We start from the raw sequence: 23,482 nt of genomic DNA on the forward strand, positions 1-23,482 counted from the left end.
GTTTTGCCAGCACCATTTGTTAAAAAGACTGTCTTTTCCCCATTTGATGGACTTTGGGCCCTTATCGAAGATCAGGTGACCGTTGCATCATTAACCTTTTTGTTTTTAGGAAGCAGCTTGCTTCCGTTACTGAGATTTTCTACTGTTTTTAGTGCCCTTTAGAGGTTTGACTCTTCCCTGTGCATGAGAATACAGACAGCTCTGTAAGCAACAAGCTTTTCTCTCATGTCTTCATTGTTCCTCTGTTCTCCTTTCATCTCGATCCCTGACTCTGAGTTGTGGGTGGGGATATGCTACCGCTTGGCATATGCACATGGTCAGCTTACTCAGCCAAACCGAACTGTTTCCAAAGTGATTGCACTGATTTATGTCCCACCAGCCAACGTTTGTTATTGCCAGACCTGTAAAAATGTGATTGTGTAGTAAAGTGCACATGGTACTTTGTGGTGCTTTTCATTTTCATTTCTGTCATTAGTAAGGAGGTTGAGGTTCTTTTCGTATGTTTACTGGCCAGTCGAGTTTGAGTTTCCTCTTTGGTTAAGCATCTCTTCAAGCATTTTGCTTATTTTTCTGGTGCGTTATTAATCTTTCCCTTACTGATTTGGAGTCTTTCTTTACTCTGAATTCTAGTCTATGTCAGTATATGTTGTAGATATCTTTTCCCAGTTTTTGGCTGATGTTTTTCACTCTCTTATCGTGTCTCTCTCTCTTTCTTTCTTTCTCTTTTTAACTTTATTGTGGAAATTTTCAAGCATATGTAAGAGTAGAGAGATGAGTACAGTGAACCGGATGATCTTGCCATCATCCAGTTTCCACAGTTACCATCTCAGGTCGAAGAGTCAGTCTTGTTTCATCCCCACCCCTCACCCTCTCCTCCCTGGGCTGAATTGAAGCAAATTCTAGAGGTCAGGTCGTCTGTAGCTATTTCAGTCTGTATCTCTAAAAGGTAAGGGCTCTTTTTTTTTTTTAATACATTTACGTCCTGTTAGCACATTTAAAAAATAAACAATTCCCTAATATTGTCAAATATCTAGTCAGTTTGTGTTTCCCCAATTGTCCTGTAACGTTTTTAACAATGTTTGAATTAACCAAACCCATTACCATTGAGTCGATTCCAACTCCTATGACCCTATAGGACAGAGTAGAACTGCCCCATAAGGTTTCCTAGACTGTAATCTTTACGGAAGCAGACTGCCACGTCTTTCTCCGTCAGAGCAGTTGCTGGGTTCAAACCACCGACCTTTCGGTTAGCAGCTGAGCACTTAACCACTACATCACCAGGGCTCCTCTGTTTGAATTAAGGCCCTTTAATGTCTCAATGATGTAAAATTTATTGCTCTTTCCTTTATGGATTGTACTTTTAGTGCCTTGTTTAAGAAATCTTTCCTTATCTCAAGTCTTGAATATATTTTATATTTTAAAAGTTCTGCATTTTGCGTTTTGCGTCTAGGGCTTTGTTCTAGTAGGAATTGATTTTGTATGTGTTGTCAGGTCGGAGTCTCATACCTTTTTCCATTTGGATTACCAGTTGTTGTCCCATCACTATTTGTTGAAAAGTTTATTCTTTTCCAAATGAAGTGCTCTATTGATAGTAAGAGGGATTTATGAAGAGATGGGGCTGGGGAGCCATCCTGGAAAATGACCCAACATGGAGTAAAAGAGGGAGATTTGTAAGAATGTGAGCTCAAGAGAAGCCAAGCGGTGACCTGTACGTTTCATAGTTGCTGAGTCAGGGCTCAGGGAATGGCTTTGTCCTTGCTCTCGTGTTCCTCAGGTATGGCTATAACTGTGTGATCTATGGCTGGGACCCCACCTGCATGATGGGACATGAATGGATCCGAAACATGAACGTCCACAGCCTGCCTCATGGCCATCATCAGCCTTTCTATAATGTTCTGGTGGAGGATGGCTCTTGTAGATATGCAGCCCAAGGTAAGTAGCTACCTCTCTGTGTACCTTTAATGACAGCCGGCCGTGTTTTAGGCACACATTTGACTACTCACTGTGGTTCCATGTCATCGATTTATTCAGAGATGGCAGTTACCCATGGCTCACCTCAGCAGGACTGATGCTCAGCTAGCCTGGGTTCCTGTTGCCGTCGAGTCCGTTCCGACTCACGGTGACCCTATAGGACAAAGTAAAACTGCCCCATACAGTTTGCTTAGGTGTGATCTTTATGGAAGCAAATCACCAGGTCTTTCTCCTGTGGAGCTTCTGGGTGGGTTCGAACTGTCAACCTTTTGGTTACCAGACAAGTGCTTAACCAAGGGTTAAATAGTCACTGCCCCCAAGGTCTCCACCTCTCAGCTACCACCACAGCCAGGACCCCATTCCAGTACTGTTGCCAACCTCTTGATCTGATTGGTCATTGCCTATGCCACCCAGATTCCCTAAAGTCCTGCCTCCTAGTCACTGGACTGGAGGGCACTGAGTGGACACTGTTGAGGGAGCCACCTCAGGTCCGTCTGGCCTGCTGAGACAGGCTGCCAGCTTGTGCTCGCCCAGAGACTCCCTCGTGTGGCCACTTGTGGAAACTGCAGTACACAGCACTAGCTCTCAGCGAGCCTGCGAGAGACCAGGAGAGCCAGCAGGTGTTTGGTAATGGGGCCACCACGGAGAAGGTGCTTGAGTCCAGGGCACTCCTGCGAACAGGACAGCCAGCCCACAGAGGCACTTGAGAGACAAACGCCTTACCTGTGAGTCTCCCTTTTCTTTGTCTCTGTTGTACTTCACCTCCACTTAATGGACACATTTGTTACAGGCCTGCCTGTCGAGGCATCCACCACATTAATGTGTTAATAAAAATGAACACGAATGTGGATGTAGTGCAGCTCTGACAGGCGGTGTTCTGATGCTCTGACTGTGATTACCATTGTCACCCCATCCTGGTTTTACAGATGAGGACACTGAAGCCTAGAGGGGTCATTTACACTTTAACTTAGTGTGAGTCTGAACCCAGCTCGGCCAAGAGCCTTGTCCTTCATCATCATGTTGCACCTTTTCATGTCTGGCCTCAAACATCAGGTTTGACCTAACTAAATATTATGTTCCAGTAAATTATTTTCATGATTTAATCAATAATAGAAAGATTGAATGTGTAAAAATCTCAGGAATATCAGAAATGTTAGAAAAAGTTTTCATTATTGTTAATTCAGCAGAGGCTGAGAGGGGACCATACAACATCAAAAATGTCAAGAGAAAGTCTTGTTTATTCAGCTTGTCGTCGTCGTGAGCCGTTGAGTCAGTGCCAGCACATAACAACCTAATATGACAGAGGAGAACTGCCCCACAGGTTTCCTAGCCTGTAATCTTTATGGGAGCAGATCACCAGGTCCTTTTCCCAAAGAGCCACTGTGTGGGTTCAAACGGCCGACCTTTTGGTTAGCGGTGGAGCGCTTAACCATTGCGCCACCAGGGCTCCTTTTATTGAGACTGCAGGTCACTTAATCTCTCTGAGTGAGATGGGAAAGTTGTCAGAGGAGTTTTGTGTGGTGTCCTGTGTCAGACGAAGTCTCCAACAGTGATATGACTTAACTTTTGAAGTGCAGTCATAAGAAATTATACTGAAAATTTCTAAAACTCAGCAAATGGAGACAATTGAATGATTCCGTGGACGACTTGCACTGCCACTCTAATCACGTAGTAGGCGTTTTTATGTTATCACGTCATTTCACGTATTGGATGTAAAGGGGAGTTTTCATCAGCATCGTGGCCCAGTGTCTTGGGCGTCACCATGCGCATTCATTGCCCACGGTGTTGGGTTGGTATTGGGAGTTTCACTGTTTGATATATGAATTTCCAGAAACATTTATATTGACTTTAAAACGGGCTTTTTAACCGACCACTCTGACAGGGATCATAATCGAAGGCCCCAGACAGAGCAGGAGAAAAATGCAGAACAAAATTCAAAATCACAAAAAAAGATCCTCCTTACTGGCGTGACAGAAACTGAAGGAACCTCTGGGACTGTGGCCCCGGGACACCCTTTTAACTCAGAACTGAAGCCACTCCTGAAGTTCACCTTTCAGCCAAAGATCAGACAGGCCTGTAAAACAAACAGTAACACACATGAGGTGCATGCTTCTTCAGTCAAGTATTCGAGACCAAACGGGTAATACCTGCCCAAAAACAAAGACGAGAAGGCAGGAAGGGACAGGAAAAATGGATGGATGGACACAAGAAACCCGAGCTGGGAAAGGGGAGAGTGTTAACTCATCGTGGGCATTGCAGCCAGTGTCACAAAACAATTGTGTCTGAATTATTGAATGAGAAACTAATTTACTGTGTAAACATCCACCTAAAGCACAATAAAAGAAAGGGAAAAAAAATGGGATTTTTAGAGCGCGTATAAATGAGTATTTGGTTTTAGAATGTTCTAAATTAGTCCATCATCCACGCTGAAGAATCAAATTCTTCGAATCCATGCAATGTATGTTTATAATCATAACATCACATTGTAATGACTCAGTAAAAAAAAAAAATTGTCAGTTTTACCGTCTTTGCAATTGAGATTGAAGTAAATGATTGCGGGTAATGTTAGTAAGTGCACTTGTGTAGTTATAAGTTTTACAAAGTTCTTATATTTAAAAAAGCAGTTGTTAGCCCTTGATACTGTTGGTCTTTTTCTGCTAGTGGCCTGTGGGCACTAAGGCGGTGTTTCCTGTGGTGTGCTGCCTATGGCGGGTCTAGGCCCTGGGGTACAGAGATGAAGAGCAGGTCCTTCACAGCCTCTGCCCAGACCAGCTGTGATTCTCTTCAGAGCTCTTCTCACTCCACTGAGCTTGGGATTGCTCGTGGCCTTACTAACTTTATATGCTGACAACTCTCAAAGCCATATTTCCATCCTGGTCTCTTCCGGGCTCCACGCCCCCTCTCTTCACAGCCCTCTTGGCGTTGCACATGGGTGGCTCTCAGGGTGTCTTCAGTGTCTCTCTGCATGCACTTAACCCTGAACTCATGGCACCACCCTCTGTCCCCCACCCCACCCTGTCCCACGTTTCCCTGCTCATGGAGTGGCGCCCCCAGGCCGCATGTCTTACTGCCCTGTTCCCTCACCCTCACTATACAGCCAGTTGGTCAGCAGATAGCACCCATTGGGATTCCTGCCTGTCCCTCATTTCCATCCACATCTGTCCCCCAAGTATTTCTTGCCTGTTAGTTTGCACTAGGAGTCCCTGGGTGGCACAAATGGTGAAGTGCTGGGCTACTAACCAAAAGGTTGGTGGTCGAAACCCACCTAGAGGTGCCTCAGAAGTAAGACCTGGTGATCTGCTTCCAGAAGGTCACAGCCTTGAAAACCCTATGAATCATTTCTACACTGCACACATGGGGTCGCAGTGCGCCAGAATCAGTTCGTCGGCAGCTAACAACAAGATTGCACCAACCTCCTACATGGCACGCTTCTCCAGGCTTACTCCCATCTAGGGCGTGTTCCTTAGCAACACCTGGAGGATCCTACACGGGATCAGGTTGTGCCCTGCTTAAACTAACCCTTCTGCGTTTTCTTATTGGCCCTAGTACAGTCCACACTCCTTTAGGTGGCCCACAAGGACCTCTCTTACACCTCATCTCTGCTGCGCCCTGTCATAGTCCAGCCTGGAAATCCTCATTCATACTCTTCTGCAGGTATTCAGGCAGCTGGTTGCCCCTCATGAATAGTCTCTTTTCCCTCCTCACGTGCCCCAGTTTAATGCCACTTCCTCCAGGAAGCTTCCCTCCTCCCTCAGCCCTCAGACGAGGTCATTTGTCCCTACTCTGCACCTCCTGAGCCCCCTGCATTCCTGAGTCAGTGCGTTCACGTTCGTTATTTCCTGATATGATCTGGCCCCTCGAACAGAAGCCCCACGAGGGCAATAACTGAGTCCACTGGACTGTGCCTAGCACCTTGTGTCATTGCAGACCCCTAGGAGATGCTCACAGGCTGCAGGTCGGAGGGGGGCCCTGTCCGAGAGAGGGGGACAGCCTTGTAAACAGAAGTGCACAACAGTGAGATGAGTGGAAATAGCATGTCATCAACGAGAAGCTAATTTTTTTACACCTTTGTATTGAGAGCATGGTCAACCACATAAAGCAGGTAGAAGAATACTGTGGCTACCCCGATCCCCTGCACGAGATCTGCAGCTAACATTGACCGTGTTTGTTTTATCTGTGGGTGGAGGTGGTGGTTTAGCCATTTCACAAAACATCGCCAGTATCACGGCCCAGATCCTTCAGAATGCATCTTCTAAGAATGAGGACATTTCTCTGCACAACCACAGTTATATTATCACACCTAAGAAAATAAAATTAATTTCATAATATCTAGTATTCTGTCCGGAGCCCTGTGGTACAGCTGTTAAGAGCTCAGCTGCTAACCACAAGGTCATCAGTTCAAGTCTACCAGCCACTCCTTGGAAACCCTATGAGGCAGTTCTACTCTGTCCTGTAGGGTTGCTATGAGGGAGAACTTGACGGCAACGGGTTTGATTTTGGGTTTAATATTCCATCCCTATTTAAATTTTTCCAGTGTTCATAGGAACACTTTTTATAGCTGTTCGTTTCTTTTTAAAGTCAGGACCCGTGCCCTGCATTTGGTGGTTATGTCTCTCTCATGAAAGAGCAGTTCCGTACTCCTCATCTTTTTTTCTTTTCATAGGACTTTGACTTTTAGAAGTGTTTTGGCCAGCTATCGGATTGAATGCCTCACATTCTGGATTTGTCTTATTATTTCCAGAGCTTGATTAGAGTCTGGTTAGGTACTTTTGGCAAGAAGACTTAATATCCAGCGCTGTGCATGACGCGGTCGTCCCTTTCATCGACCCCTGATGTTCCCTTGTCCCTCTCTCAGTGATGCAGAGTGTGGTCACTTGGCTAAGGTGGTGACGCACTGCCAGCTACAGTTCTTCCCCTTTGTGATTAACAGGAACTCCATGGGGTGGCGCTTTGGCTCCCGTGAATATCTGGCTCCCCCACCCCCGCCAATGACCTATAGCCTTGTGGTTTGTCTGAGCACCCATTGAATACCCTTGCCTAAATTATATTAAAAAAAAAAAAAAACCATGCCATTGAGTCAGTTCTGACTCATAGCGATCACGTAGGGTTTCCAAGGCTGTAACTCTTTACGGAAGCACACTGCCACATCTTTCTCTCGCGGAGCCCCTGGTGGTTTCGAACCACCAACCGTTTGGTTAGCAGTCGTTCACTTTATCCACTCCACTGCACCGCCAGGGCTCCTGGAAATTACTATATGAGAATTTAAAAAAAAAAAAAAGTGATTTTTCTAATGCTGTCATTCCCCTCTACTTCACCCTCCATCTCTTTCTCTTTTTCTCCTCCTCCCTTCCTCCTCTCTTCCCCTCTTCCTCTCCTTTCCATAGATTAAAACTCCAAAAAAAACGAAACTCGTTTACCATTGAGTCGATTCCGACTCATAGCGACCCTATAGGACAGAGTAGAACTGCCCATAGGGTTTCCAAGGAGCGGCTGGTAAATTCGAACTGCCGACCTTATGGTTAGCAGCCGAGCTCTTAACCACTGTGCAACCAGGGCTCCACTTCCTATAGATTCCTGGAGTTTTATTTATTCAGTGTGTTGTAATCATTTGGGACAATTTTATGCTCAAATTAGCCCATATTTGATCAGTGGGAGACCTACAGAGGCTAAATTTTAAAAACACTTATTTAAATGTTTTTGAACATTTCTGAGTTGACTTGCTTATATTCATATTTAGTTTGGTTTTAAACTGTTTCTTAATCTAAATTTCCAAACTTTGGTTCCAGTGAACCTGTTAACTTCAGTGGAACTCATCAGCAAATGCGTTTTCTAATTATTAGCTCTCCAGAGAGAGTTGGAGAGTGAATTATAAACCACATACCACATACGTGTACAGTATCTTCAAACAGCTTTAGTCTGCAAGTTCAGGGAATCTTTTTTTCCCCTCAATATGTTAGATTTCATCCCAATTCTAATGGGAAGGAGATGGAGCATCTGGTTATACTGTTTGTTCCCACTAGGGGGCATGCTTTAATAGTTCCTTGGTGCCTAGGTTGGAGAGCAGCAACTCCTGTCCTGACTTCCATACATACTTCTCAGAGACCATGGAAATGAATATATATTATGGAGGCTCTGGACTGAAATCAGCCACTTGTATTGGAAGATTGGGAATTCAACTCCAGTGTGAATATCCAGTTTTTTAGTATATTTTGTGTAGGATGATAACACACCTTATGGAGTGTTTGGTACATAACACACCCTCACTGAACGTTAGTTCCCTTTCCTATAATTTGTCTTCAACTTTCAGAGTAAACTTGTCACCCATACACTCTCACGCCACAAACACACACACACACGCACACACGAGCGTGCCCTTGCTGGGGGCCAGCATGTGGAGAGCTGCGTGGGGACCCACACATGTGGATGGAGCGTAGAGTGCAGCAGCCCTACAGGGGCAGGTTGGCACCTCTGTTGAGTTGTGAACATCTCAAGTGCTCCTTCTCCTGAGACCTCCAGCTGTACATAAAGGAGGCTTGTCCCGTGTTAGAATAGCAAAGCAATTGCAGTTCGTAAAGAATCGCCTGGCAAATTATAGTACAGCCAAACTATGGAATACTAAGCTGCATTTAAAAAAAAAATTGCTGATTTAACACTTAAAGTATGGTTTGTGTACATAAATACACATGAAGCAATATAGAATTGTTTTTAAGTATATATATATATACAGGTGCATGTGTATGTGTATATATATGTATATATAGATATATTTAGATACATAAATGTCCCTTCATAAAGAACTAGAAGGATGCACAGCCTGATCGTTGTTTCCTCTGGGGAGACAGGGAGGGGCATAGGCAGGACAGGTGCCCAAGAAACACTCAGGTAGTGTTTCCATTGTTTTACAAGAAATATGCTCATATATTTTTTGAAACTGAAAATATTTAAAATAAGTATCAACAGACACATTTCTCTGAAAATTTCACAGTAATCAGGAAGGAATTCTCAGTGTTTTCCAGGCTATTTAAGTAGAAGTGTTTTGCTCAGTTAAGTTTTGTTTTACTTAGATTTATTGTTCCTCTTGCTGGAAATTTTTTGAAAACTTTATTTTGCTTACTTGTTTTCTCAATTTTTTTTTAATATTATGCCCTTTCCTGTTGTGCTTCTTAGCAGGCTAGTGGCCCAGGCAGGTGACAGCACTAAGCCCAGTCCTGCTCCTGGTGTACAGCCCTCGTCTCCCCACTGCGTGCTTTCCTGCTGTGCTTTTCATGCCCCTTCTTTGGTGCCCATGGTCAGAATTCTGTGCAGCCCGCTGCCTGGCCATGTTGCCTTTGAGATGCATGGATAATAATCTGGCTCTTACCTGTCATCCTTTCTCCCAATCCTCAGAAGCTAAGTATTAACCAACACTAAGCTGCTGCTTAATGGAGAAAGAGGGACAGAGGAGCAATGCTGAAATGCGTTTCTTTAGAGCAGGGTTTCTCAGCCTCAGTGCTGTTGACATTTTGGGCCAGATAATTCTTCGTTGTGGGTGCTGTCTTAGGTATTGTAGGATGTTTAGCAACATCCCTGACCTCTACCTACTAGATGCCAGTAGCGCTCCCCCTCCCAAGTTGTGACAGCCAAAAATGTCCCCAGACGTGGCCAAATGTCCCCTGGGGTGGGGCACAGTTGCCCCGGTTGAGAACCTCTGCTTTAGAGAAATGGGCAACAGAGTGCGTTGCTCTGAATTACCCACTTATAGTCTTTTCACTTTCAATTATCTCAGTGCTAGGTACCAGTAACATAACAGTGGTCCCTTTAGAGCAGAAGGGGTTTTATCTCTTGGTGGTAGCCCCCCAATTCTCTACCCTCCCTCTACTACTCCTACGAACCTATTCAAGAAAACACTGAGAGTGATGCCCTGGGCAGCTGACCTTGCTAAGGCACCAGGCCATGATCACGTCACAGTCAGCCTCCCAAAGGAAGTGCATCAGTGACTCTCCACTAACCTGCCCCTCCGATTCCTGGATCTCGGGAGTGGAATGGTGGGTGGGCAGAACAGGCATTTTCTCAGCCCATGGCATTTTGAAATATTTGGGTTTTTATTACATTTGTCGATTTTTCTGATTTTAACTTTAAAAAAAGTTAAACATAAGGAAGAAAATAAAGTCATTTATAAAGATCCAATATAACAGTGGACAGATAGTAGAGTTGGCTGACTACCCAGTTTCCTTCTTGATCCAATAAAACAGTGGACAGATAGCAGAGTTGGCTGACTACCCAGTTTCCTTCTTAAAAACTGGAGGATCCTGGATCCATGGGCTCCTGTTTCTGCAGAGTAGCGTCAGCTGGAGCTACCCTTTCCGGCGCCTGTGCTCTGGAGTCTTCCCAGCCATGCTCCTCCCTGCTCTCTCCTGATGAGCACCCTCACAGCTGCCATGCCCTTGCCACTTTCAACAGTTACTTTTTCTTATATCTGATTCCCGTTGACTGTGGAATTGGACCGTCTAGGTTTGAATCCTGGCATTTTAGTTATCTAGTGCTGCTATAACAGAAATCCCACAAGTGGATGGCTTTAACAAATTTATTCTCTCACAGTTTAGGAGGCTAGAAGTCCAAATTCTGGGTGCCAGCTCGAGGGGAAGGCTCTCTCTGTTGGCTGCGGGAGAAAGTCTTTGACATCAATCTTCCCTGGTTTAGGAGCTTCTCAGTGCAGGGACCCCTGCTCCAAAGGACACACTCTGCTCCTGGCTCTTCTTTCTTTCTTTTTTTAATCAATTCATGTGCCTTTTTATTATTGTAGTTTAGATGAAGGTTTACAGAACAGATTAGCTTCTCATTAAACAGTTAGTACACGTACTGTTTTATGACATTGATTAACAACCCCATGACATGTCAACAGTCTCCCTTCTCTACCTTGAGTTCCCTATTACCAGCTTTCCTGTCCCCTCCTGCTTTCTAGTCCTTGCCCCTGGCTGGTGTACCCCTTTAGTCTCGTTTTGTTTTATGGGCCTGTCTAATCTTTGGCTAAAGGGTGAACCTCAGGAGTGACTTCATTACTGAGTTAAAAGAGTATCCAGGGGCCATACTCTCAGGGTTTCTGCAGTCTCTGTCAGGCCAGTAAGTCTGATATTTTTTGTGAGTTAGAATTTTTTCTACATTTTTCTCCAGCTCTGTCCGGGACCCTCTGTTGTGATCCTAGTCAGAGCAGTCAGTGGTAGTAGCCAGGCACCATCTAGTTGTACTGGACTCAGTCTGGTGGAGACTGTGGTGGTTGTGGTCCATTAGTCCTTTGGACTAATCTTTCCCTTGCTCCCGACGGGGCGAGACCAGTGGAGTGTCTTAGATGGCGACTGACAAGCTTGGCTCTTCTTTCTTGGTGGTCTGAGGTCCCTCTCCTCTGCTCGATTCTCTCTTGTGGATCTCAGAATATACAACCTAATCCTGTAAATTGTGTCCTGCCTCATTTAACATAACTGCCTCTAATCCTGCCTCATTAACATCGTAGAGGTTAGGATTTATATCACATAGGATAATCACATCAGATCACAAAATGGTGGACAACCACATAATACTGGGAATCATGGCCTAGCCAAGTTGACACACATTTTTGGGGGACACAAGTCATTCTGTAACACCTGGCCTCACCTGTTCCTAACCTTGCTATCTTAAGCTGGTCCTTCACCTCTCTGTGCCGCGCTGTTTACTCAGCCGCACAAGAGAAGTGGTAGGAGCTGCCTTGTGGAGCAATGCAGAGATTAGATGAGATGGTGCCTGTAAGGTAGCACAGTGCCTGGCACATGGAAGGTGCTCAGTATGCAGCTGTGCCCTGGAATGTACCAGCCCCTGATATATCACCTTCTGGGTGTACATGTTTATATGTTTTACTTGCAGCTCCCCCATAGAGTCATGCAAACGGGTTCCTCATTTTCATGGCTGTCTAGTAATTTGCTGAATTAATGGGCCATTATTTATGTACATAGTGACCCACAGTTGGACGTTTAGACTGTTTTTACATTTTTGTTGTTAAAAAACGTTACGTTTATTTTTGCCCGTGATTTGTACGTGATATTCTTAGCTTTATTGCTTCTCAGACTTTAAAACCAAATCTATCTTTTTATGCAGATAACACGTGCCTTCTATTTTTGTTCGCCAACGGAGCCCTCTCCGCTGCGAGGTATTTTTGTAAGCACACTATGCTACTTTTTGGTAGGGGTGCTTACGAAAATACCTCGTGGGGGCTGGGCACAGTTGGCAGACAGACGTAGAAGGTGTGCGTTATTTGTGTAAAAATATAGTGTACCTCTAACCACAGTGTGAAGAAACGGCCTAAAACAACTTATCAGCACAAAATTTATTTAAATACTTCCATTTTGTGCTAAAAAACAATGAGTTGAATTATACTGCTCTTTTCCTCAAATACCGGTTCCCCCAAGTATCACTTTACGTGGATGCTTCAGGAAAGCGCCCCGTGTTTATCCTGTGTAGCCTGGGATTCAGTGCCTCTGGCTTGAGGAGTCGTTCTTTTAAAAGAAATCTCTGAAAGTGGAATTGCTGGCTCAAATGATATACTTATTTTATGGCTTTTGATAGGATATGTGACTTCTTGATGCCGTAGTTTTATGACTACTAATTTTCTCCGAAAAGGTAAAATTCTGCTCAGCTTGTCCTGAATTTGTATTTCAAGATGTTTAAGAAGTAATATGCTACAGTAGTAACAACAACGATGATGGTGATGACGGCCACAGTATTTGTGTTAGCTTGCCCATCCGATAGGTTTGCCCAGAGATTCACAGGACTTAGTGAAGTGACAGGCTGTGTAAAGTCAGCTTCACATTGGTTGGAGCCAAGACTGACCTTGGAAAGCAATCAGAGTAGGGGGAATAGGCCCGGCCCATTTTGGTGTCTGGTCACGGGAGACATGGATTGACATCTCAGGGGTTGGGTGCCTGCTCCCAGTCTTGGTGCAGTCCTCTGGCCTGGGAGGAGGTCACACGTGACACCGTCCTTTCATTGTGCCATGGAGGAGCCATTTTCAAGTAGTTCTCTTTGGGAAGCCACCTGAAAGGATTTCTGCCTTTTAAATACCCCACATGTATTATCATCTTTTTTTTTTTTTTAATCATTCCATTTTAAGAGTCTTATTCTCTATAGAAAACTAAAACCTAACCCATTGCTATGAAGTCAGTTCCAACTCATAGTGACCCTGTAAGACAGAGTAGAACTGCCCCATAGGGTTCCCAGAGCTGTAATCTTTATGGAAGCAGATGCCACATCTTTCTCCCATGGAGAAGCTGGTGGATTCAAACCACTGATTTCAGTTAGTAGCCAAGTGCTTAACCAGACTTGATGGCAACAAGTTTTTTGGTTTTTCTTCTCTATAGCAGCAGATGCGTCTTTCTCTGTTGGCAAAATAGAGAACAAAGAGTGGAGGTAGCATTGTTTTCCTAGGAGATTATATGAGTAGTAATAACCGATGTTCATCGAGGGCTCCGAGGTACAAACCACTTTTCCATTCCTCTTAGTGGACCTCGCAGCAGCCCTGTGTAGTGGCTGACCCACCTTAGGAAGCGTGCAACCAGGATCTAAAGGAACTCAGGTGGATAATGTGACCTGTGTGTGCCAGGCTTTTGTCAGTAGACAAGAAGGATGGCAGGTTGAGATTTGTAACCAAATGAAGTGGAGGCTTCAGAAGCTTTGGCACTGGCAAGAATGAGCAGGCCAGCATAACCCTGTCCCATGATGAGTCTCTAGTCTGCTGATCCCTAAGAAACTCCTGTAGGGGTCTTGCTGGAGTGCTGGAGCCAAACATCTTGCATAGAGGATATGGAAATGCTGCTGTCCTCGTGGAGCTGCTGGGGGGCTATCCACCATCCCACCATCCTGATAGCTGCTTGTTGCCTCTTTCCTATTACCCATTGCCATCAAGTTGATTTCGACTCACAGCAACATAATAGGACAGAGTAGAACTGCCCCATAGGGTTATCTTTATGGAAGCAGACTGCCACATCTTTTTACCGCAGAGCAACTGGTGGGTTCAAACCACCGACCTTTTGGTTAGCAGGTGAGCACTTAACCACTGCGCCACCAGGGCTCCCTTTTTGCTATTACCTCTCTCAAATCCCATAAGTATCTCTGCCTCTCCTTTTCATGCTCCCTATCCTGCATCCCAAAAAATGCCACCCAAAGGGGGTATAGGAAGTTCTCTGGATAAAAGCTGCTGCCAGAATTTAACTTCTAATGAGAGTGTCCATGTGCCTCTTTACCAACAGAAAACTTGGAATATAATGTGGAACCTCAAGAAATCTCGCACCCTGATGTCGGACGCTATTTCTCAGAGTTTACTGGCACACACTACATCCCGAACGCAGAGCTAGAAGTTCGATATCCAGAGGATCTGGAGTTTGTCTATGAGACGGTGCAGAATATTTACAGTGCAAAGAAAGAGAACATAGAGTAAAGTCTAGTAGAGGGCATTGCACCTTTGCTGCTGCTGCTGTCTTCCAGGAGAACAGGATTCCGGAAGAAGATGGCTCCACGGACCCCTCTGGTTTCACTCCGCCAGGAAAGCCACTTCACCAGTCGTGCTGGTGCCTCCTAGTTTAAATAACGTGTGCTCTCTGTCAGCTGCAAAGACAATGTTGCTCTCCGCCTACACTAGTGAATTAACTTGAAAGGCACTGTGTTCAGTGGCATGGCTTGTATGCTTGTCCTGTGGTGACAGCTTGTGACATTCTGTCTTCATGAGGTCCCACAATCGACACTCCTGTATTCGTTCTTTTTCATCACTTCCTTGTGTCTGTCTACACATGTCTGAGATCATCTCATCTGATGGAGAGGTGGGGTTATACATTTGCAATATTTTTTTCTGATTTCTATACGGAACATGTGCAATTCTAAGTCAGGACTGTTTGTCTTTTTACGCAGAACTTAGTCGTATGTTCAGAGGTAAAGTTGTACGCATTCTTGCCAGCGTCTTAGAGACATTAACAAGCTTAATGGGAATTAGAATCATTTAAATTTATTTTTTCTAAGTTTGTAACACCGATTTCGGTGTTTGTCTTTCTCTTTATTTGAATTGAGAGGATATGTTTTCCCTTCCATATGCCTCTACTGATCATTAGTTTTCTATTTTATGATATAACATTCTTCGAGAAAACATAATAATGGCCGTTGTGAATGAAATTTTCCACATTCACTCAGTATTCCTCTTTAAAATGACTACTTTTCTTTTAGTTTAAAAAATGCACTCTATATTACAAGTGGGTCTTAAATCGATGATTGTTTTCTATTTGTAGTGTAGAAGTACAAATCTGATCAAAAATCTTAGAAATCATATTCTGTGGTCCCGAAGACCTAAAACTGAGGTTTTGCTTTTGTAATCAAAAAAAGAGAAGAAACAATGAACATTAAACATTTTTAAACATTACAAAGAGTGGGGGAGGGGAGAGCTCCCACACTCCTTGTCATTCCTTAGCGTCACTCCAAGAATCTTTTTGAATGTGACGGGGTAGAAGTAAATTTAGAAGTCTTTCATTTGGAGAGTGTTTGTTGGCAGGAGAGGAGATGTGGGTGTCATCTGCCTTCTCCGTCACCCGTGCCAGGGCGGCACCAGGACAAAGACTGTCGTGAAGTCCCACAGAGAGAATCTGGCTTTGTGTTCAGAGACCAGTGGCTTCTTTCCGATGTCCTCAGTAACCGAATGTGAAGGTACCAAGTCTTCACAGCTCTGAGACTCCCACCGCTCCACCCGCCAGCTCTCAAGCGAGCTAATATTGTAATTAACCGGTAGAAACTAACCTCTGGCGTTAGGACCTAGTCCCTTTGCGCTCTCAGTTCTAGTGGATGAGGCTCGGGGGCCGGGGCTCCCTGCCTGTCTCTCCGTTTGCATGCAGCGTTTTCCCAACATGTTCAATGACTGCTCCTTGTTTACCCTTCGGAAACCCCGGGATGACCGAAGTTTGGGAAGCCACCAGAGACCACTGACTAGCAGGTGGAGGAAGGCCACAGCAGTCCTATTAGAAAGAGACGGGGTTTGAGCAGCTGGCTCCTTCCAGCCCAAATCAGCTAGTGTCCAATGTCCATGTTTCTTATGCGTCAAATCCAAAGCCTGGTCCTTTGGACTTACGTGTGAAAACGTGACCACTCACCACACCCAGCCTTCCTGCGGCTGCAGGGGGAATCTTAAACACTCCCTCATTTAAAGGTGAAAGTAGATTATGTGGAGTTAATATTCATGAGATCCATTACCAAGAAACTGGAGCATGCCGAGAGTTAATCATTGTTGATTTTCTGGTTCACTTTCCTTTATTCATAGAGTAACATCACAGCCGAGAAAGATAGTCTTACCTTTACTGACTCCGTTGTAAATATGTATTTAGACGGTTTTTAAATGTGTTTCCTCACGAATGCTTCATTTGGCTCCCGGAAGCCTGTATCACCTGTGTAAGTTGGTATTTGGGCACTTTATATTTTTCTAAAAACGTGTTTTGGATCCTGTACTCTAATAAATCATAAGTTTCTTTTTAAATTTTTTCCGAAAGTTTTCTCCACTGTAAAAAAAAAAAAAAAAAAAAACCATGTTAAAACAAAAGTAGAACTTTCACAATGTTAAAATATTTGGATATATTAACGTCTTTTCTCTTCAAATGAATGCCAGGATTTTTTTGTACAATGATTAATAAACGGAACTTACCCAGAGAAACCACCCAGATGGCCTGCCAAGTTTCGTTTCAGATCAAAGCCCAGCCGTGACAAGAGTGGGATGTCTCTCACCTCTCCTCTGATGTAAACATGCAAAAACTTGCTCTACTGAATTTTCCTTGGCCTTGGTCAGAGAACAGGGTGCTTTTATACCATGAGTTCCCTGCCAGACGTTAATGTTATGAGCCTCCTGGTCATCTGAGAGTGTATGGTTGTAGTGCGAAGACCATTGAGGTGTATGTTATAGAACAACTGCACATGCTTTGGGAAGACCAGATTTTCAGTGGGTTTTAACATCGATTTAATATCCTACAGACAGCGCGACCAAAACGTCCCACAGAGCTCTGGTCCTGAGAGGTGTTACTAGACCCCGTGTGAGAATAAAGATGGTGGTCAGATACACTTGGGAGATGCTGGGCTACACACAGTCAAACCATTTCCTGTACTGCAACGTTTCTCAAACCGTTTAATATGGTACTGTGCATTGTGACTTTCCAAGATGAGTAGTGTGCCATGTTTCCTGACTTACTAAGACCCCAGAACTCTTTCCCTCCACAACACACACCACCTGGGGCGGGGGCGGGGGATGGGGCACTGTTCTCAGACGTACTTTTCGGAAACGCTGTCTGAGTGAAGCATCAGTTATGTCCAAAACTAGCTTACCTTATAATCAGACCGGTTTTACCAAGAGTCCCATTTGAAAACACCGTCCATCTAACCAGACTTCAAAAGACTGGTTTTATGTTGTATTGCCTGAGCCTTGTAGTAGATCTTCATTATACATACATTTAAACAACTTACCTGTTTTATTGAGAAAAGCAGCATTAAAGACTTGCTAAATGAGTTTTACATTTTATAGTATCTACTTAAAACCTTCTAGTTTGAAAGTGTTTCTGTCTTAACATATTAAATCAAATCGAGTCACGCTTCCATGTCTCCAGGCGTTCTGCTGCCTTCCCAGGTCCCTTTGCTATAAAGGGAAATACTTCTTTTCCTTAGTCCATATTCCAAGTAAGTGAAATGGGACTACCAGCAACTTTTAAAAGTATTGTGTGGACATAATAGTCAAGCTATAGTTCTTCATGCTTGTTTATTTTGTTTTTTGGTGGGAAGAAGAAAACATCCATCTAGACAAAATGCAGAATTTTGGCTCTATGACAACTTATTTTTGGAGACATGAATAGCTAATATGTATTGAGTGCTTACTCTGAGCCAGGCATTGGCCTAAATGGTTTACCATACAGCAGCCCCATAAGGCAGGGGCTTATAGTAAATAGTGTAGGCTTTGCAGGCCCACAATATGGTCTGTCACATATTCTTTGCTTTTAAAAATTGGAAAAACGTTCTTAGCTCAAGGGCTGTAACAAAACAGGCTGTAGGCTGGATTTGGCCCGTGAGCTGTAGTTTGTTGACCCTGCTAAAGTGTAGGCCTACTTATCATCCCGTTGTATAGATGGGGAAATGAAGGCCCTACTGCTTGTAAGTGGGATTTGGTAGTCTGACTACCAAGCTCTAACTTTTAGCAGTAGCACTACTGACAACTTAAGCAACCACCTCTTCATGATTTTATCCTCTGCCTTGCAGCAACTTTAACTTTTAGTGTCTCAGTTTTCAAAGTTGAGGATCTTGAGGGTAAAGGGCATTCCTTCAGTGAATGAAATTATGTGCAATTATAGGATAAATGTATTTTGACCATTTAGCATTGATTGTGTTAGGGTAATGCTAGTTCTGTAATAAATAGACCCAAAAATATACTATGGCTCCAACACAATAGAACTTTCTTGTTTGTAGAGCACTGGGCAGCGGAGCGGGTTGGTTGGTGGGGCAGCTCTCTGCTGCATCACTTGGAGACGCAGGCTAACCGAGGCACTGCTCTCTCCACCGTGTGACTTCCAAGAGTACCCTGGGGCCTTCTTCCCTTCCACCCACCCTGAACGACTGGAGGGGCACTTCTGGGAGGTTTCTATGGGTCAGGTCTGTAAGTGGCACTCAAGCCACAAGGGAGACTGGGAAACATAGTCATGTCCCAGTGAAGAGGAGGAAACAAAGTTTGGTTAGTGCCTGTGGCCCATTGTCAAGGTCCACTGTGGGCGTGTTCTTCCCACCCAAGGACTCGCCCACCCCTTCTTGAGGGACCCAGGCTGTATTGAGCCTTAATCTGCTATTAGTTAAAGAGCCAAATCTCTTTGTTTAACTGAGAAATGTTCGACTGGCCAGAGCCCTGGTGGTGCCATGGTTAAGAGCTTGGCTGCTAACCAAAAGGTTGGTGGTTCAAATCCACCAACCTCTCCTTGGAAATCCTATGAGACAGTTTTCTGTCCTATAGGGTTGCTATGCGTGAAATTCGATTCAGTGGCATAGGGTTTGGTTTGGTTTCTCTTAAAATGACAGTTTTTCAAAGTTCGTTAAGAAAATGTTCTGCATCCTACTTTGGTGAGTGGCGTCTGGGGTCTTAAAAGCTAGCAAGCGGCCATCTAAGATGCATCAATTGGTCCCAACCCACCTGGAGCAAAGGAGAATGAAGAACACCAAAGACACAAGGAAAATATTAGCCCAAGAGACAGAAAGGGCCACATAAACCAGAGACTTCATCAGCCTGAGACCAGAAGAACTAGATGGTGCCCAGCTACCACCAGTGGCCACCCTGACAGGGAACACAGCAGAGAGTTCGGATGGAGCAGGAGAAGGGTGTAGTGCAGAACTCAAATTCTAGTAAGAAGACCAGACTTAATGGTCTGACTGAGACTGGAGGAACCCTGGATTCTCTGTCAGCACAGAACTAAAACAATTTCTGAGGCCAGTTCTTCAGACAGGGATTGGGCTGGACTGTGGGACATAAAGTGATACTTGTGAGGAGTGTGCCTCTTAGCTCAAGCAGGTACAGGAGACTAAATGGGCAGCTTCTGTCTGGAGGTAGGATGGGAAGGCAGAGAGGCTTAGGAGCTGGTTGAATGGACATGAGTCGGGTGGAAAGCAGGAGTGTGCTGTCACAGTATGGGGAGAGCAATTAGGGTCACATAACAATGTATGTATAAATTTTTGTATGGGAGACCAGGAACGTAAACTTCATTTAAACTACAGCGATAAATAAACTCGTGTAATACCCCCCCTCCAAAAAAAAAACCTGACAGTTCTTACTGGAAGTTTTCATATTTGAATCGCTGAATTTGAGGGAAATTGGAGAGCACTTTAATGAGAGTTGATTGTTTTTCCTAGCTCCCAAGACACTAATCTCAAGGTCTTAGAATGGGTAGCAGGCTTCCGACAATTATTCTCCTGTGTGTCCGTGACTGTGAGTAGGGCTTTACACACGGTAGCTCGTACCATCCTCCACCCAGAGTTTCTCCACCTCGTGGTCAGTTCTAGGACCCTTACCCAGCCCCACCCCAGTGAAATTTAATACCACAGATAAACAGCATGTTATTGTTGGATACCCTTGAGTTGATTTCGACTTACAGCGACCCCGTGTTGACAGAGTAGAACTGCTCCATAGGGTTTCCAAGGCTGATATTACAGGAGCAGATCACCAGGTCTTTTCTCCTGCAGAGCCGCTGGATAGGTTCATACCACCGACCTTTCCTTTAGCAGCCGAGCGCTTAACCGTTGTGCCGCCAAGGCTCCTTATCTGCTCATATGTTGTTGTATGCTGTGGAGTCTATTCAGACTCATAGCCACCCTATAGGACAGAGTAGAACTGCCCCATAGGGTTTCCTAGGCTGTAATCTTTATGGGAGCAGATCACCAGAAGCACTTAACCACTGCGCCACCAGGGCCTCCTTATCTGCTTGTATATTGTATGCGTAGCTATGCTTTATGCATTAAGAGAGACCCCCAAGAACCAGTTTTTCCCCCTTGGAGGTGGTATCGCCTCATTGAGAATGCAAACTCTTGGTATTGGTAAGAGCTGCTGTCTCTCCCTTTTCACCCGTTGGCCACTGGCATCATTATCTTTTTTTTTTTTTTTTTTTTTTTAATATTTTATTGTACTTCAGGTGAAGGCTTACAGAACAGATAGTTTCTCATGTAACAGTAACACACATGCTATTTTATGACATTGGTTAACAACCCCACAACATTTTAACCCTCTAAGTACTCAACTTTTTTTTTTTTTTTTTGGTGAAAATACACATAGCCAAAGATACGCCATTTCAAAAATTTTTTTACATACACATTTAAGTGACATTGACTGCGCTCTTCTAATTATGCTGTTATACTCACTTAAGATGAAGGCTTACAGGACAAAATAGTCTCCCATTTGACAGTTACTACAAATGTTGCCCTATGACAATGGTTAACAATCTCACAACACATCAACAATATCCTTACTCTATTTTGTGTTCCCTATCATCAGCTTCCTACTCCCCTTCTGCCTTCTGGGCCTTGTCACTGGACTCCTGTACCTCGTTACGCTCATGGTTTTACTGGGCTGTCCACTCGCAGGCTAATCAGTGAACCTCGAAGGTAACTTTACCACTGAGCTAAAAGGGTGTCTGGGGGCCATACTCTCGGGGTTTCTCCAGTCTCCTTTAGGCCAGTAAATCTGGTCTTTCTTTTTTTTTTTTTGTGAGTTAGAATTATGCTCTACATCCTTCTCCAGCTCTGTCCAGAACCCTCTGTTGTGATCCTGGTCAGAGCAGTCTGGCATCATTATCTTTAAAGGTCTTTTATTGTGCCCACCTTTGTGCCCGGAGCTGTGGTTAGTACAGAGGTACGTTTCTGTCACCTGCCAGTGTTAACATACACATTATAAAGACCTTTTTTGTTACGTATCACATAATCCTTTTTGCTTAGTGTACTGATTTGACCCCAAGATCCCTTGGAATCTTATCTTTTAAAAAAATCCCCTGAGACACTGAACTTCTGTTAATGGTAAATTATTTGAATTAAAAAAAAAAAAAAAAAAATCCCGTGAGTGGTTTGAGAGTTATTTGCCTCTTATAAAAGTGGAGTAAAAGAAAGTGCAGTTGCAAGACATGCAAGGTAACGGCTGCCTTTGTACAAAACTGTTTGTTTTCTTTTTAATTATAGTGAAACCTATGAGAACTGGAACTTGATGGGACTGCCTTGTTTAACTGGGTCTCAAAAGTTTTCCACCTTTGACAGGGTACAGTCTTACCACTTTTCTTTTGTTCTCTATTAGTGGAAAATATTTGAATTTTCCTTCTCTGACAGGTTTCTGCCTTACACAGGTTCTGGCTTCTGCAGGTTTTACTGTATTATAGTCATCTAGTCATCCTGTTGTTGTCAGGTGCCATCAAGTCAGTTCTGACTCATAGCAACCCCATGTACAACAGAACCAAACACTGCCTGGTCCTGCGCCATCCTCACAATCATTGCTATGTTTGAGCCCATTGTTGAAGCCACTGTGTCACTCTGTCTCATTGAGGGTCTTCCTATTTTTCATGCACCCTCTAGTTTACCAAGGATGATGTCCTTCTTCAGGCACTTGTCCCTCCTGATAACATGTACAAAGTACATGAGACAAAGTCTCGCCATCCTTGCTTCTAAGGAGCATTCTGGCTGTACTTCTTCCAAGACAAATTTGTTCATTCTTCAGGCAGCCCATGATGTATTCAATATCCGTTGCCAAAACCATAATTCAAAGGCATCAGTTCTTCTTTGATCTTATTTATTCGGTGTCCAGCTTTCACGTGTATATGAGGCGATTGAAAATACCATAGTTTGGGTCAGGCACGGCTTAGTTCTCAAACTGATAACTTTGCTTTGTAACACTTTAAAGAGGTCTTTTGCAGCAGATTTGCCCAATGCAATGTGTCATTTGGTTTCTTGATTGCTGCTTCCATGTGTGTTCAGTGTGTATCCAAGTAAAATGAAATCCTTGACAGCTTCAGTCTTTTCTCCATTTATCCTGATGTTGCTTATTGGTCAAGTTGTGAGGATTTTTGTTTTCTTTATGAATGTTGTGGTATAATCCCTGTTGAAGGCTGCAGTCTTTTGATCCTCATAAGTAAGTGCGTCAAGTCCTGTTCACTTTCAGCAAGCAGGGTTCTGTCATCTGTATATCTCAGGTTGTTAATGAGTCTTCCTCCAATCCTGATGCCCCGTTCTTCTTCATATAGTCCAGCTTTTCTGATTATTTCGTTGCCATACAGATTGAGTAAGTCTCATGAAAGGATACAACCCTGACACACACCTTTTCTGATTTTAAACCACACAGTATCCCCTTGTTCTGTTCAAACGACTGCCTCTTGGGTGTGAACTGGTATCTCATTGTGGTTTTGCCCGAAACAAAGTTGTGAAGCATTTGCTTTAGAAGCAGGTGTGTCATCCTTTGATGAAAGTTTAGTGGCCACCCACCGCCCACGTGCACTTGATCCTCTGGGCTTAGGAAGCTGTCTGTGCAGGTAATAGATGGAGTGGATAGCACAGTTCACTTTTTAAAGACCCATAAGTAACCTTGTGTTTTCCTTATTTTTTTAGTTCATTACATCTGAGACCCTCAGGAAAATGATTTGGGCTGAGGTATAAGAACGCTCATCTGGACTTGGTCTGGGGGCTGTGATTTATTCCTGTGTGGCCCGGGCTGGTTCTCAGCAATTCTCTTTGCATCTGCACAGAGTGTAACCATCTCTCTTTTTCTGAGCCTGCCTCAGTGTGAACGAGCCAGTGCTGTACTGATGCATCACCATTTTCATACTCTTGCCTCTTTCTTTTCTTCAAGCTCCTACCCGTCCTGGTGCACTTGGAATACATAGCCATTGGTTATGGCTATGCAATGAATATTTCTTTCTTATAATAAGCCAGCCAGTCAGTTATGTCTTCAGTAGTCCCCTGTCTTTAATGCTGTTTAACAACAACACTCCAGTTC

At 44.0% G+C, this 23,482-nt stretch overlaps 1 protein-coding gene across 6 annotated transcripts in view; it reads left to right on the plus strand.

Moving 5' to 3' along the window:
• FBXO21 (F-box protein 21) overlaps positions 1-16,527 on the plus strand; it is a 44,543-nt gene extending 28,016 nt beyond the window's left edge. For 5 of the 6 annotated variants that reach the window (XM_004379040.2, XM_004379039.2, XM_023733769.1 and 2 more), the window contains 2 exons: positions 1,775-1,932; positions 14,223-16,527. In XM_004379040.2, the coding sequence (XP_004379097.1) occupies positions 1,775-1,932; positions 14,223-14,410 (346 nt within the window). In that variant the 3' untranslated portion in view covers positions 14,411-16,527. The remainder of the gene's footprint in view (positions 1-1,774; positions 1,933-14,222) is intronic. The other variant, XM_023733772.1, reaches the window with a different exon arrangement.
• Positions 16,528-23,482: the final 6,955 nt, after the last annotated feature.

Source organism: Trichechus manatus, unplaced genomic scaffold, assembly GCF_000243295.1.
Source record: "Trichechus manatus latirostris isolate Lorelei unplaced genomic scaffold, TriManLat1.0 scaffold00061, whole genome shotgun sequence".
In the NCBI taxonomy this organism is placed as follows: Eukaryota; Metazoa; Chordata; class Mammalia; order Sirenia; family Trichechidae; genus Trichechus; species Trichechus manatus.